The sequence below is a fragment of the Biomphalaria glabrata genome, chromosome 10, assembly GCF_947242115.1.
Source record: "Biomphalaria glabrata chromosome 10, xgBioGlab47.1, whole genome shotgun sequence".
In the NCBI taxonomy this organism is placed as follows: domain Eukaryota; kingdom Metazoa; phylum Mollusca; class Gastropoda; family Planorbidae; genus Biomphalaria; species Biomphalaria glabrata.
The window spans coordinates 23,081,002-23,098,012 of NC_074720.1; the positions used below are offsets into that span (position 1 = coordinate 23,081,002).

The following is a 17,011-nucleotide window of genomic DNA, read 5'->3' on the forward strand; positions in this document are numbered from 1 at the left end:
CTGATAGAACAGTTTTTGAAGTGATACTCAAAGCAATTGTTCAAGGAAGTGGCTTTTTATTAACTGTTAACTAGTTCTACTGCATACTCTAGAGAAGTCTATCATTAAGTGAGTAGTAATAGCTCATCTAGTCAGTAACATAAGTGAACAAAGAAGATTTGATTAGTTGGTTTTTATTCCCATTTCTATTATTTTGAATTGTCATCAACCATTGTAGTTCTTCTATTTCATAGCTAGTTACAAGACATGGAATGATACTGTAGACACACACACATGTACACCAAGAGACACAAAATAATAAACATGTTTCTTTATACATCTTTATGTCAACTATAAATCACATTATACCCACACAGAGATAGTCTGATAAATATGAAGATAATAGTACAATTCCTACAGAAGAAATATATAGAGACAGATTCGATCTAAAGAAACTTGAATATTAAACTTTGTATCACATATTCAATAAAAAGCTTCATTATAGGTCAGTGACTCCAAAGCCAATGAACTACTTACTTTGTGTAATGGGAAACTGAGTTTCAAAAATGTAGTACAGTGTAATACAGTCACACCTTGCTGTTGAAACTATTCAGAGTAAATAGATTAATGCCTTCTCTGTAAACCAAAAAGAGGGATGTCTAGGGATCTAGGGTCCAATGATGGTGTGCACTACTTTAAAAGTAAATGAAATTGCACAGAGCTTTCAACACAAAGAACCAAAATAAAGGAAGGAAAGAAATGTGTCAACATTCAAAGACTTTCTGTGTTCAACTCATTTGGCCTTATCTTACATTTACTGAAAGGCTGGGATTTGACTTTCAAATCATCAGCTGACAGAACACAAACACACAATCTTACTCAAGTGTTTTGAATACATAATAGAGAGATTGAAATGGAATAAAAATGTTCTTGATCTAATAAAAGAGAAAAATGTAGTAATAATTATAAGCGTACATACTTTACTCATCCTAGAAGGTAAAGATACAGTGCACAAGTCTGAAAACTGAGCTTCATAACGAAGGGAGGTAAGGAGCCATTCAACACATTCATACATTGCACTAGCAGCAATAACAAGTATTACAATCGTCTCCCTTTATCTGTTTCTTCAATAATATTGGTGAGCTTTTGTCTAGACTTTCTACTTAAATGATCCACAGAATTGACCAATGCCAACAACTGTTTGCTGGAGTATTCCTGAAATAAACACAATCAAATGATCAACATAACCAAATATTTCATCACATTACATCCAACACATTACATCAGATATTACATGACATAATATTTCTAGTTGGGTTTTCACCAGAGCTCAGCACTGGCTCCTGGCAGATATCCATTTTTTTTTCTCACTATCTGGCCATATTCAGCTCTGAAGCTTAACAAACAAATTCGTTTTTTCAAGACATCAGTTGATACAGGAAGTTACTGAAACTAGAGTATCTTCATGTTACAGAGACTATTGGAGCACTATCACTGTATTGTGCAGAAAGTAAATCCATAAGCAATTTATCTCCAAGCCAGTGGCCAGGTAATGAGAATTTTGTTTTAGTGCTGCTTCTCTACAGTTTTTGGAGGAAGTCACTGGTGAGTGTAGGCTGCTGTCATAAGACTTGAAACACCAAAATACTGGTACACACACCAGCAGAGCTCTTCACTGAAGTTACCAAACGACTAGCAAACAATGCCAAGTCAGTTGACTCCATTTTATGGGATTGATGAACTGGTGGCACAAGAAGAAACTAGTGCACCATCAGAGCACAAAGCCAGCAAGATATGATACATGAAGAGCAGTCACCAGAGTAAACCCTTGATTCCATCAAAGGTAGAAGGCCAACAGATTCCATAGACAAGGTTTCTCAAATCTACCTACCACCACTTCCAACCAGTGTGCCATCGGAAAGATTACTCAGCATGCAAAACTAATACCTGGACACAATGACAAACTTATTTTACTTAAATATTATTCAACTTTTGATGTAAAAAGTACTGAACAAGTAATAAACTGAAACTGAACCTTACATGTACTCAGAGGCAATTTTCTTATAATACATTCATTGTACATTGCAGCAGCTTTCAGTTTTAAATGACATATTTTGACTTGACAAGCTGTCATTTTCATACAAACTTTTTTACGTTTTTCCATTTTAGGTTTTATACTTTCAGTGTTTAGGTCACTAAAACACTGGATAAAATATATATATAATTATATCAACACAACAATTTCAAAAACTTTCAGATTGTGCTTGTTGTAGGTCTAGCACTTTCAGATTGTGCTATCTGTTTAAAACCATGAATCAACTTGAATTCAACACATCAGTCCAATAAAACTACTATTAACATTGGTCTCTTGGAAAGTTTTGTGCTATGTCTAAACCTACTATTGGCTAGATCTAGACATATCGCTAGGGTATCCAGCTCTGGCAAGATATCTTAATTGGTCTAATATCAAATGTAACTATCCGGTATACCCCTAAATTCTTGAATAAACAATTATTACAAAATAATCTTCAATAGATTCTACTAACCTTGTGATCATTAATCCATGTTTCAAGTTGAGACTCTGGTAAATAGTAAGCTTTGATGTAAGCCTCAACAAACTCTTTGTCTGGAATAGGCCTGTAATAGATAAATTAAATGATCTATGTAAGTTGTTTACTACTAAATTTAAGTACATCTAACAAATTTTATATACAGACATAGTTATAAAAAAAACAAAAACACTAGATAAATTTACTAATTGCATTTACACATAAGAACATTACAAAACAAAAAATAAAATGTACAATAAATAACAATGCTGTGCAACTGACCTTAATTCTATGATTTGATCCAATTTAGTAAGAAACTGTTGGAAGTCTAGCTGCATGAGTGCACGGCCTCCATTACTACATTTCTTGGCATTTGCAAAGCTGAAATGGAAAATAATAAAAGTACTAAAAGCCTACAAGCAACAATGTGCAATGTTAGATAAGCCTACAAGCAACAATGTGCAATGTTAGATAAGCCTACAAGCAACAATGTACAATGTTATATAACATAATAAATAACAAAAAAAAGGTTTCTAATTTGCAAAATGCACTGCATGTTATATATGCACTTCATTAGCATAGAGTAGCAAGAGCCACTTTGAAGAATTTCTCAAGCACTGTCAAGACAAACATGCTGAAATAGCTGGTGAAGAAAAAAAAAAGGTGATTTCCTATAGAGAAAAGAAATGTAATAAGCATTACAGCAGCCCTCTACTAGGGTTCAGAGCTCATAGTGCTCTGGCAAGAAAATGGGCCATCTGGTGTAATGCCTCATATGCTCTTGGACAGTGTTTGTAACAAATTAGTAACACATTAATATAATCACAGTCTATAGGTAGAAATGAGAGGATCAGTATTTAGCTTTGAGAATCTTACTAATAAGAAAATAAACCTTTGACCTACCCTTCAACAAATGTTCTATTAGCATTTTTTACACACTGTTCCCAAAACAAATTTATCACAACTTTAGGGAGTGGAACTCTTTTGTCAACTTCCTCAAGCTTTTTACGAAGGTCACTAAAACACTGGATAAAATATAGATATATATATATATATTAACACAACAATTTCAAAAATAAATAAAAAAAACAGAAGTCAATACATTGAGACAAACATTTGACTTCAAGACAGAGGCCTACATAATGATATTTGATATTTTGGCACATCGGCACAATTTAGGCCAAGTCATGCCCACCTAGATATTGAGACTTGGGGAATAAAGGCCTGTGGTGAAATAGTTACTATTTGTTTATGTTTGTGTAACGTCGTGAGAATGTGTTCACAACATTGATTTAGTGTGCTACTGTCCAAGTCTCTTTCGTCAGTTCATGTGTCGTTCTAGTTTAATAAAGCCTTGTTTTAGGTTACTCTTCAGTGTTCCTTTATTTCTTATTACAATTTATTAAACTAGAAATTTTCAATTCCATGGATCTATGTGCCTCACGTATCTTTTTTGGATTTTCGTTCAACACTATTCTCAGTCTGTAAGTAAAAGTAGTAATACAAATGGAACGTCTATTTAGGCCAAAAGAGCTGGACATAGAGCCTAGCTCGCCATCGGCTGCCGAGAAGTGGCTGCACTGGCTCAGAACATTTGAGAATTTCATCTCCTCAGTCTCTCACTGCGAGATTGACAAAAAGAAATTACTGGAAAACTAGGTTTCTTCGAGCGTATTTCAGTACATAAGTGAGTGTACCACGTTCGATGAATCAATCAAAGTGCTACAAAATGTCTACGTGAAGCCTAAAAGCGAAATTTTTGCACGACAAGATACAAGAAAGGAAAGAACCCCTGGTAGGCCCTGAGGACCTCCGAGCGCTTCCTCTTGAAAATACCCCACTTGACGCTCAGGAACTCACTAGTGACTCCCAAACTGTAGAACAGGATAGTCAACCCCGTTACAACTTAAGAGAGAGAAGAACCAGACCGAACTATAGAGTCTAGAGTTGTTCCTCTATTGCTCTACTTATGTTCTACATAAACTGGCATTGTTTATCTCTTGCTACTGATACTAGAGTTTACTTTTCACTTACTTACGTACATGTCTACTTACTACACTATTTGTTAATACTTAAAACAGAAACTAGTAATTGTTTATAAGTCATACAACAGATACTGGTTTTTAGGTTTCTTTGTATCACCATTTATTAATGTTTACAAGAGAAATTAATATTTCGACACTGTTTATTGATCTATTGTATTACATGCACTGGCATTCTCTTTTTATTTATGCTAATGGCCTACTATATTACTATACTTGCTATTTTAATTCTAGGCGGGGTGAATGTGGTGAAATAGTTACTATTTGTTTATGTTTGTGTAACGTCGTGAGAATGTGTTCACAACATTGATTTAGTGTGCTACTGTCCAAGTCTCTTTCGTCAGTTCATGTGTCGTTCTAGTTTAATAAAGCCTTGTTTTAGGTTACTCTTCAGTGTTCCTTTATTTCTTATTACAAGGCCTATACATTTAAATAAAATGTAAATGTACATAAAAAACATTTTCATACACAAAGTCTAAAGACTTTTTTTTTGACATCTTTGGGATTTTATATTTACTTTTATTACAAAATTTTATCAACTGACTATGTTTGTCAGTTTGGTAAAAATTGTGTACACATTATTTATCCCACATCTAATCTTGGATCATGCTGAAATTTTGCACACTTATTTCTTTTACCTGACAAAACAATAGTCAATTTTAAAAACTAACCAATTAGTTAATTAACTATTGTTATTATTTTGTTTTGTATGGAATAAGGGAAAGAAATTGTACTTGATTGATGTGGTAGTTGAATTAGTCCCCTTTATACTACTTTGCTTTAAAGTTATAAACTATCAATAGGTAACTATAAAACTTTCTGGTTTCATAAGCACTTCTCTGGTACAGAGGTAAGTGTGTTGGCTTGAGGAGTCTAGAGCCCTGAGTTCGAATCTAGGTTGTTCAACTCTTGAATTTTTTTTATAAATGTATTTAAAAACTGAATAAAAAAAACCCTTCTTTCTCCCCCACACTTTACCTACTAGACCAGACAAGTGATAGAATCATAGCTTATTGAGAAAGCTAAAGCATGAAATTGCGTTAAACATGAACAATTGATAAAAATATTAATCGCAGATTTATTATTGTTAGTCTAGATCTATTACAAATTTAATTACATGACTCATCCAAACTAACTGATACAACTATGCTTAAAAAAAGCTCTTTTCTGTTTTTTTTGTAAGCATTTTTTATATTTTCTTGACTTTTTAATAAAATAAATTTGGTATCACAATAGTAACTACAGTTTTCTACATTAGTTTTAACTGTTGGGTAGTTTTAGGAAACACTTTCACCCTAAACACCAGAAATGAAAAAGGTCACCTTGAGCAACTGGTCAATGTAGGTGTTGTGTTGTGACATGATTTCCTTCACATCCCACCGGACAGTGCTCATCTGTTGTAGCACACTCTCATAGCTGACACTGAGTCCAGACACAACACCATAGACTGGAACACGTACCTCCACAGCCATCTTCACTGTCTGAAAGTAGAACAACATTCACTGAATTCTATTTTGAAAGAAATGATAGCTTCTTCAGTGAGGGGAGGTGAAAATTGTGATACTTTCTTGAACAAAGCATGTGGCCAAGACTTTTGTATGGAAGAGAGATGTAGTATTCAAAATATGATTACATTCTTGAAAAATGCATATCTCAAGACAAAATGTCATATACACAGTGAAGACAGGTCTAACTGTAATGTACACAGTGAAGAAAACAGATCTAAATGTAATGTACACAGTGAAGAAAACATCTAAATGTAATGTACACAGTGAAGACAGATCTAAATGCAATGTACACAGTGAAGAAAACAGATCTAATGTAATGTACACAGTGAAGAAAACAGATCTAAATGTAATGTACACAGTGAAGAAAACAGATCTAAATGTAATGTACACAGTGAAGAAAACAAATCTAAATGTAATGTACACAGTGAAGAAAACAGATCTAAATGTAATGTACACAGTGAAGACAGATCTAAATGCAATGTACACAGTGAAGAAAACAGATCTAATGTAATGTACACAGTGAAGAAAACAGATCTAAATGTAATGTACACAGTGAAGAAAACAGATCTAAATGTAATGTACACAGTGAAGAAAACAGATCTAAATGTAATGTACACAGTGAAGAAAACAGATCTAAATGTAATGTACACAGTGAAGAAAACAGATCTAAATGTAATGTACACAGTGAAGACAGATCTAAATGCAATGTACACAGTGAAGAAAACAGATCTAAATGTAATGTACACAGTGAAGACATATACATCTAAATGTAATGTACACAGTGATGAAAGATCTAAATGTAATATATACAGTGATGATAGATCTAAATGTAATGTTCAGTGATGACAGATCTAAATGTAAAGTACCCGGTACATAGTGATGACATAAAAATGTAATGCACACAGTGATGACAGATCTGAATGTCATGTACACATATATAAACACACAAACTGAAATGCTATTGTACAATATACACTTTAATTACCTGTGAATAAAATTGACTCAAGAAAGTTTTCTTAGTGATAGGAATAAGTTCTTCCAAGTAGGGCTGTAGATAATCCAACTGTTTGGCCAAGAACAGCCTAAATAAAACACAAATATTAGTTTGGTCAAAGATTTGGTTAGACCATAACAGTGAACTATATTCTTTTCTCAAAAATGATCCTTCTTTCAGAACTATATTAACTTAATGCATGTTGGAGGGGGCATCAAATTGTTGACTTGAGAATCTCACCGATTTAATAAGATTTACATGCTTAGATTTTGCTTGTAAAGTTGGCTGCATGTTAGTAAAATAAATAATGAGTTACATAATAAGTAATGTAAAGAGTATACTTACAAAGACTCTGTGGCCACCACTCTTTCTGCCAAGCCAAATAGTGATTTTGGATCAGACAACTGGACAACTGAAGACATTTTAGCTGTGGCCACTTTGTCCTGAAAATAATTGAATAACATTAAAACAATTAGAAACAAAGGAAATGTAAACACTTACATGTACACATTCAAAAAACGTAATCCTTACAGTGCTGGCATCTGGGTCTTTCTTATTTGGAACATACATAACTGAGGAGTTGGTCAGCAAATTGTCACGTATTCTTTGTAGAGTGTTCAACAGCCTTGGATTTACAGCTTGTTCATTGTGAGAAGACTAAATAGTACAAAAAACAAATGTGCATGTTTTAGTTGATTTTGTTTTATTAAGATAATTTTTGTAGAAGTAATATTCTATATGGATTTAATCCAATGTAGAACATATAAACACTGTTACAGTTATCAAAGCATGCTATTTTCTTGCTTTCCCCCACACAGAAACTCAGTCTGACAGCAACTAATGGCTAATCAATTTATTAATAAACTACAAACCTTTATTTATAGATTGTAAGTCTACATGTTTCTAACACATTCAAATCTAAACAATCATACACTGTAACAAACTATGTTATCAACAACTCATTATTAGTCTGTCATGAATGGTCCTCCCTATAGGTCACTAAGGTCAGGTCACACACCTGTATGTCTCTGTTAGAAAACACTATTGAAAGGAAATCTTTGAAAAACAAAAAAAGAAATTGTAGTGAATTTTCTACAACAGTATTTAAAAGCCCAGTGGGTAATGGTGGTCCATAGCTGAATATTTTATTGTTCTATATACATACTAGTTCTATTGTGCATTCAAATGTATTTTTTTTTAAATGATATAAATGACATGACTTGTTTTGGAACATTAAAAACTTGTTTGTATAAAACTTAAGACAAACTAAAAAAAAAAAATAATAAAAAAAAAATTCCTAGTCAAATACAAATAAAATATATAGTTGCAGTCTCTGTCAGGTTAGGAGGAGTAAACTTGACTAGCAAGCCAATCTAGCAGTCACATTTATGACAATGAACTAAACAAGCAAGCCAATCTAGCAGTCACATTTATGACAATGAACTAAACAAGCAAGCCAATCTAGCAGTCACATTTATGACAATGAACTAAACAAGCAAGCCAATCTAGCAGTCACATTTATGACAATGAACTAAACAAGCAAGCCAATCTAGCAGTCACATTTATGACAATGAACTAAACAAGCAAGCCAATCTAGCAGTCACATTTATGACAATGAACTAAACAAGCAAGCCAATCTAGCAGTCACATTTATGACAATGAACTAAACAAGCAAGCCAATCTAGCAGTCACATTTATGACAATGAACTAAACAAGCAAGCCAATCTAGCAGTCACATTTATGACAATGAACTAAACAAGCAAGCCAATCTAGCAGTCACATTTATGACAATGAACTAAACAAGCAAGCCAATCTAGCAGTCACATTTATGACAATGAACTAAACAAGCAAGCCAATCTAGCAGTCACATTTATGACAATGAACTAAACAAGCAAGCCAATCTAGCAGTCACATTTATGACAATGAACTAAACAAGCAAGCCAATCTAGCAGTCACATTTATGACAATGAACTAAACAAGCAAGCCAATCTAGCAGTCACATTTATGACAATGAACTAAACAAGCAAGCCAATCTAGCAGTCACATTTATGACAATGAACTAAACAAGCAAGCCAATCTAGCAGTCACATTTATGACAATGAACTAAACAAGCAAGCCAATCTAGCAGTCACATTTATGACAATGAACTAAACAAGCAAGCCAATCTAGCAGTCACATTTATGACAATGAACTAAACAAGCAAGCCAATCTAGCAGTCACATTTATGACAATGAACTAAACAAGCAAGCCAATCTAGCAGTCACATTTATGACAATGAACTAAACAAGCAAGCCAATCTAGCAGTCACATTTATGACAATGAACTAAACAAGCAAGCCAATCTAGCAGTCACATTTATGACAATGAACTAAACAAGCAAGCCAATCTAGCAGTCACATTTATGACAATGAACTAAACAAGCAAGCCAATCTAGCAGTCACATTTATGACAATGAACTAAACAAGCAAGCCAATCTAGCAGTCACATTTATGACAATGAACTAAACAAGCAAGCCAATCTAGCAGTCACATTTATGACAATGAACTAAACAAGCAAGCCAATCTAGCAGTCACATTTATGACAATGAACTAAACAAGCAAGCCAATCTAGCAGTCACATTTATGACAATGAACTAAACAAGCAAGCCAATCTAGCAGTCACATTTATGACAATGAACTAAACAAGCAAGCCAATCTAGCAGTCACATTTATGACAATGAACTAAACAAGCAAGCCAATCTAGCAGTCACATTTATGACAATGAACTAAACAAGCAAGCCAATCTAGCAGTCACATTTATGACAATGAACTAAACAAGCAAGCCAATCTAGCAGTCACATTTATGACAATGAACTAAACAAGCAAGCCAATCTAGCAGTCACATTTATGACAATGAACTAAACAAGCAAGCCAATCTAGCAGTCACATTTATGACAATGAACTAAACAAGCAAGCCAATCTAGCAGTCACATTTATGACAATGAACTAAACAAGCAAGCCAATCTAGCAGTCACATTTATGACAATGAACTAAACAAGCAAGCCAATCTAGCAGTCACATTTATGACAATGAACTAAACAAGCAAGCCAATCTAGCAGTCACATTTATGACAATGAACTAAACAAGCAAGCCAATCTAGCAGTCACATTTATGACAATGAACTAAACAAGCAAGCCAATCTAGCAGTCACATTTATGACAATGAACTAAACAAGCAAGCCAATCTAGCAGTCACATTTATGACAATGAACTAAACAAGCAAGCCAATCTAGCAGTCACATTTATGACAATGAACTAAACAAGCAAGCCAATCTAGCAGTCACATTTATGACAATGAACTAAACAAGCAAGCCAATCTAGCAGTCACATTTATGACAATGAACTAAACAAGCAAGCCAATCTAGCAGTCACATTTATGACAATGAACTAAACAAGCAAGCCAATCTAGCAGTCACATTTATGACAATGAACTAAACAAGCAAGCCAATCTAGCAGTCACATTTATGACAATGAACTAAACAAGCAAGCCAATCTAGCAGTCACATTTATGACAATGAACTAAACAAGCAAGCCAATCTAGCAGTCACATTTATGACAATGAACTAAACAAGCAAGCCAATCTAGCAGTCACATTTATGACAATGAACTAAACAAGCAAGCCAATCTAGCAGTCACATTTATGACAATGAACTAAACAAGCAAGCCAATCTAGCAGTCACATTTATGACAATGAACTAAACAAGCAAGCCAATCTAGCAGTCACATTTATGACAATGAACTAAACAAGCAAGCCAATCTAGCAGTCACATTTATGACAATGAACTAAACAAGCAAGCCAATCTAGCAGTCACATTTATGACAATGAACTAAACAAGCAAGCCAATCTAGCAGTCACATTTATGACAATGAACTAAACAAGCAAGCCAATCTAGCAGTCACATTTATGACAATGAACTAAACAAGCAAGCCAATCTAGCAGTCACATTTATGACAATGAACTAAACAAGCAAGCCAATCTAGCAGTCACATTTATGACAATGAACTAAACAAGCAAGCCAATCTAGCAGTCACATTTATGACAATGAACTAAACAAGCAAGCCAATCTAGCAGTCACATTTATGACAATGAACTAAACAAGCAAGCCAATCTAGCAGTCACATTTATGACAATGAACTAAACAAGCAAGCCAATCTAGCAGTCACATTTATGACAATGAACTAAACAAGCAAGCCAATCTAGCAGTCACATTTATGACAATGAACTAAACAAGCAAGCCAATCTAGCAGTCACATTTATGACAATGAACTAAACAAGCAAGCCAATCTAGCAGTCACATTTATGACAATGAACTAAACAAGCAAGCCAATCTAGCAGTCACATTTATGACAATGAACTAAACAAGCAAGCCAATCTAGCAGTCACATTTATGACAATGAACTAAACAAGCAAGCCAATCTAGCAGTCACATTTATGACAATGAACTAAACAAGCAAGCCAATCTAGCAGTCACATTTATGACAATGAACTAAACAAGCAAGCCAATCTAGCAGTCACATTTATGACAATGAACTAAACAAGCAAGCCAATCTAGCAGTCACATTTATGACAATGAACTAAACAAGCAAGCCAATCTAGCAGTCACATTTATGACAATGAACTAAACAAGCAAGCCAATCTAGCAGTCACATTTATGACAATGAACTAAACAAGCAAGCCAATCTAGCAGTCACATTTATGACAATGAACTAAACAAGCAAGCCAATCTAGCAGTCACATTTATGACAATGAACTAAACAAGCAAGCCAATCTAGCAGTCACATTTATGACAATGAACTAAACAAGCAAGCCAATCTAGCAGTCACATTTATGACAATGAACTAAACAAGCAAGCCAATCTAGCAGTCACATTTATGACAATGAACTAAACAAGCAAGCCAATCTAGCAGTCACATTTATGACAATGAACTAAACAAGCAAGCCAATCTAGCAGTCACATTTATGACAATGAACTAAACAAGCAAGCCAATCTAGCAGTCACATTTATGACAATGAACTAAACAAGCAAGCCAATCTAGCAGTCACATTTATGACAATGAACTAAACAAGCAAGCCAATCTAGCAGTCACATTTATGACAATGAACTAAACAAGCAAGCCAATCTAGCAGTCACATTTATGACAATGAACTAAACAAGCAAGCCAATCTAGCAGTCACATTTATGACAATGAACTAAACAAGCAAGCCAATCTAGCAGTCACATTTATGACAATGAACTAAACAAGCAAGCCAATCTAGCAGTCACATTTATGACAATGAACTAAACAAGCAAGCCAATCTAGCAGTCACATTTATGACAATGAACTAAACAAGCAAGCCAATCTAGCAGTCACATTTATGACAATGAACTAAACAAGCAAGCCAATCTAGCAGTCACATTTATGACAATGAACTAAACAAGCAAGCCAATCTAGCAGTCACATTTATGACAATGAACTAAACAAGCAAGCCAATCTAGCAGTCACATTTATGACAATGAACTAAACAAGCAAGCCAATCTAGCAGTCACATTTATGACAATGAACTAAACAAGCAAGCCAATCTAGCAGTCACATTTATGACAATGAACTAAACAAGCAAGCCAATCTAGCAGTCACATTTATGACAATGAACTAAACAAGCAAGCCAATCTAGCAGTCACATTTATGACAATGAACTAAACAAGCAAGCCAATCTAGCAGTCACATTTATGACAATGAACTAAACAAGCAAGCCAATCTAGCAGTCACATTTATGACAATGAACTAAACAAGCAAGCCAATCTAGCAGTCACATTTATGACAATGAACTAAACAAGCAAGCCAATCTAGCAGTCACATTTATGACAATGAACTAAACAAGCAAGCCAATCTAGCAGTCACATTTATGACAATGAACTAAACAAGCAAGCCAATCTAGCAGTCACATTTATGACAATGAACTAAACAAGCAAGCCAATCTAGCAGTCACATTTATGACAATGAACTAAACAAGCAAGCCAATCTAGCAGTCACATTTATGACAATGAACTAAACAAGCAAGCCAATCTAGCAGTCACATTTATGACAATGAACTAAACAAGCAAGCCAATCTAGCAGTCACATTTATGACAATGAACTAAACAAGCAAGCCAATCTAGCAGTCACATTTATGACAATGAACTAAACAAGCAAGCCAATCTAGCAGTCACATTTATGACAATGAACTAAACAAGCAAGCCAATCTAGCAGTCACATTTATGACAATGAACTAAACAAGCAAGCCAATCTAGCAGTCACATTTATGACAATGAACTAAACAAGCAAGCCAATCTAGCAGTCACATTTATGACAATGAACTAAACAAGCAAGCCAATCTAGCAGTCACATTTATGACAATGAACTAAACAAGCAAGCCAATCTAGCAGTCACATTTATGACAATGAACTAAACAAGCAAGCCAATCTAGCAGTCACATTTATGACAATGAACTAAACAAGCAAGCCAATCTAGCAGTCACATTTATGACAATGAACTAAACAAGCAAGCCAATCTAGCAGTCACATTTATGACAATGAACTAAACAAGCAAGCCAATCTAGCAGTCACATTTATGACAATGAACTAAACAAGCAAGCCAATCTAGCAGTCACATTTATGACAATGAACTAAACAAGCAAGCCAATCTAGCAGTCACATTTATGACAATGAACTAAACAAGCAAGCCAATCTAGCAGTCACATTTATGACAATGAACTAAACAAGCAAGCCAATCTAGCAGTCACATTTATGACAATAAACTAAACAAGCAAGCCAATCTAGCAGTCACATTTATGACAATGAACTAAACAAGCAAGCCAATCTAGCAGTAACATTTATGACAATAAACTAATTAGCGAGCCTACTAGCAGTCAGGCTATATAACAATGGAATTATGAAATTTAAAAAAAAGGAAGATTTTTTTTCAGAAAACATATGCTGAAAAAGTAATTTTTTATAATTGTATGGAAATTCTCACCACTGCTACAAATCAAATAAAGTAAAAAAAAATGTTTGAGACATTTAGAAATCTATTAGCAGATCATTTCTGTGGCTAATGGTTAACAAGGATGTCATGTTTATATGTAACCAATTATTACCTAAGATGTCATGTGTATCTGTGATAAATGGTTAACAAAGATGTCATGTGTATTAGTGGCCAATGGTCAACAAAGATCTAAAAAGATCTAATGTGTATTAGTGGTCAAAGGTATAACTAAGATGTCTTGTTACATATTTGTGGCTTATGGTTAACAAAGACAGAAGTCAAGTGTCTATCACAATAACCAGACAACTAGCTGAGTGGATTTGTTGTACTTGTTCATTTATTAATATTAGAACAAACAAAAAGCTTGCACACTACTGACCTAAAGCTGAGACAGAACTATCTCTTAGAGAATACAAACAAAAAAAAAACTACTCACTGCATCTGGTGCAAAAAAAGAAAATACCTGGAGATAAAATGTTCAAACAATTTTACATCAAATCTAAGACACAGAATATGATAAGTCTGTTATTGAAAGACAAAAAAAATAATATTAAGGAATCAAATAAGAGCTCTTAAAAATGTGTTGCGTTAGCAATTAGACTGCATGGGATGATTCTTTTAATGTCTCCAGTCAGCAGCATCCCTAGCACTGTCAATTATTGACACATACATGCAATCAATTTGATCCTATAGTCTGAGTCAAATACATGCAATCAATTTGGTCCTATAGTCTGAGTCAAATGCATGAACATTTTCTCATTTGATAGATGTTTTCAGTTCTTTAGGTATTAGGGTCAGTTGATGTGGACTGTCATCTGTTTCTATGGCCAATGGTTAACAGGGTTGTCATGTGGCCAGCACAATGACCAACTGCCTTTACTTTTAAGATAAGATAATTTTTATTGATCGAATAAAATGGAAATTCAGTTTGACTTCAATTTACTACCTCCGTGTAACTACTGTACAATAACAATATAGATGAAAAATTCGAACAACATTCACACACGATACACATTCACAATCAGCGCTTTATGAATTTGACTTCTATGTACATCTCAATGATGACAGATGATCTTGTAACACTCTGACCAAAAGTGGGATAAAGAAGTTTTTAAATCTTTCTGTTTTAGTCCTAATGGAAAGGAGACAACCACTTTGTTCAGATCGTATGTAACAGTGGTTTAATGGTTGCAGGTTGTCTTTAAGAATCGTGAGTATTTTGAAAAGGCATCTTTCCTGAAAAAGCTCTTCAAGAGATGGTAGCTGTGTTCGAGTGATATAAGATGCTTTTTTAATTAGTCTACTTAGTCTAAGTCTTTGTGCCAGTGAAGTATTACCATACCAGCAGGTGATGGCAAAGTTAATTAGGCTGCTGGTGGTTGCTGTATAGAAAAGTTTAATTATTGTTTTGTCAATTGCTAAATTTTCTTAGCTTCTGAGATAGAAGAGTCGCTGGTGAATTTTTGTGTAAAGGTTTTGACAGTGTTTACTCCATTTCAGTTTGTTGTTGATGGTTGTACCTAAGTATTTATATTTTTGTACTTGTTCTATGGTTTGATAGTTTATCTGAATTTCTGCAATATGGCCTTTATGTTTCCTAAAATCAATAATCATTTCTTTAGTTTTCTGCACATTTAAAATTTACCATTGGTAAAAGTTGTTAATTGTTGAATGGTACAGATTTTCATCACCTGCAATAAGACCAATGATTGCTTTGTCGTCAGCAAATTTTATGATGGGAGTGTCAGCTGTTAGGCTCTGAATGTCATTTGTGTATATGGTATATAATACTGGTGACAGGATGCACCCCTGCGGCGCTCCAGTGCTAAGCTCTCTCGTGCCTGACACATGGCCGTTCACTTTCACATATTGTGGGCGTTTGATAAGAAAGTTTAGAATCCAAGCTTGTATGTTTTTGCTAACGTTCAATTCAGATAGTTTTTGTATCATGTGATGTGGTTGGATGGTGTTGAATGCGGATGAAAATTCTACGAATAATACCCTAGCCTAGTGTCTCTGATTACCAACAAATGTCAGGTACAATTAGAGTTGGTTAGACTCAGTGATGTCTTAAAAAATCCCAAAATTTAAAACCCGAGACCCATTGGTTTGGTAGTCAAGTGATTTACCACTTGTCCATCATGCCCATTCAAAGACAACATAGCATCACAATAACACTCTAAAATTATATACATAAATGAAAATTTGGTAATTACAATTTTTTCAGAGAAAACTTTTTTTCTTTTTGAAATTTTCGTTTCTTTACTAATAATGTGAAAGACTTACAGTATAAAGATAATAATCAAACAGCTGGGTTAGTGAGCTTAGGACATCAAAAGCTATAGGCTTTAATATAGAAATCATTTGGAGGTATTTGCCTGTTGAATATAAAACATGAGTCAAGTGATATCTCAAACATAAGAGATAAATTCTGTTAATATGCTATATTTATGTAATTTTTTTAAATTTTAAATGTCGCTAATATTAAAAAAAATAGTTTTAAAAAAATTGGGTACATGCTTCAAATATAGTTATGATTTTTTTTTAAATTATGAATAAATGATACTACATTCTTGAGTCTTGGCACTCAGAGGCAATGTCCTAAAACATTTCTTGATTATTACTTAGAACAATATTAGTATGGATTCAACAACTCAGTAGCCACTCACAATTCTCATTTTAACAGATGTACATCAAATAAGTCTCAACATTTGTACAGGTGTACATCAAATAAGTCTCAACATTTGTACAGGTGTACATCAAATAAGTCTCACAACATTTGTACAGGTGTACATCAAATAAGTCTCAACATTTGTACAGGTGTACATCAAATAAGTCTCAACATTTGTACAGGTGTACAACACATAAGTCTCAACATTTGTACAGGTGTACATCAAATAA

The 17,011-nt window shown here is 34.0% G+C and overlaps 1 protein-coding gene across 1 annotated transcript in view; it reads right to left on the bottom strand.

The window, feature by feature from the left end:
• Positions 1 to 157: 157 nt before the first annotated feature.
• Positions 158 to 17,011, bottom strand: part of LOC106069999 (syndetin-like) — a 33,557-nt gene continuing 16,703 nt past the window's right edge. Inside the window, exons 16-25 of the mRNA XM_013229801.2 lie at positions 16,397 to 16,488; positions 14,547 to 14,573; positions 7,604 to 7,729; positions 7,418 to 7,515; positions 7,064 to 7,160; positions 5,893 to 6,051; positions 3,432 to 3,553; positions 2,811 to 2,909; positions 2,526 to 2,616; positions 158 to 1,194 (exon numbers count right to left, since the gene is read on the bottom strand). Coding sequence (XP_013085255.2) covers positions 1,078 to 1,194; positions 2,526 to 2,616; positions 2,811 to 2,909; positions 3,432 to 3,553; positions 5,893 to 6,051; positions 7,064 to 7,160; positions 7,418 to 7,515; positions 7,604 to 7,729; positions 14,547 to 14,573; positions 16,397 to 16,488 — 1,028 coding nt within the window. The 3' untranslated portion in view covers positions 158 to 1,077. The remainder of the gene's footprint in view (positions 1,195 to 2,525; positions 2,617 to 2,810; positions 2,910 to 3,431; positions 3,554 to 5,892; positions 6,052 to 7,063; positions 7,161 to 7,417; positions 7,516 to 7,603; positions 7,730 to 14,546; positions 14,574 to 16,396; positions 16,489 to 17,011) is intronic.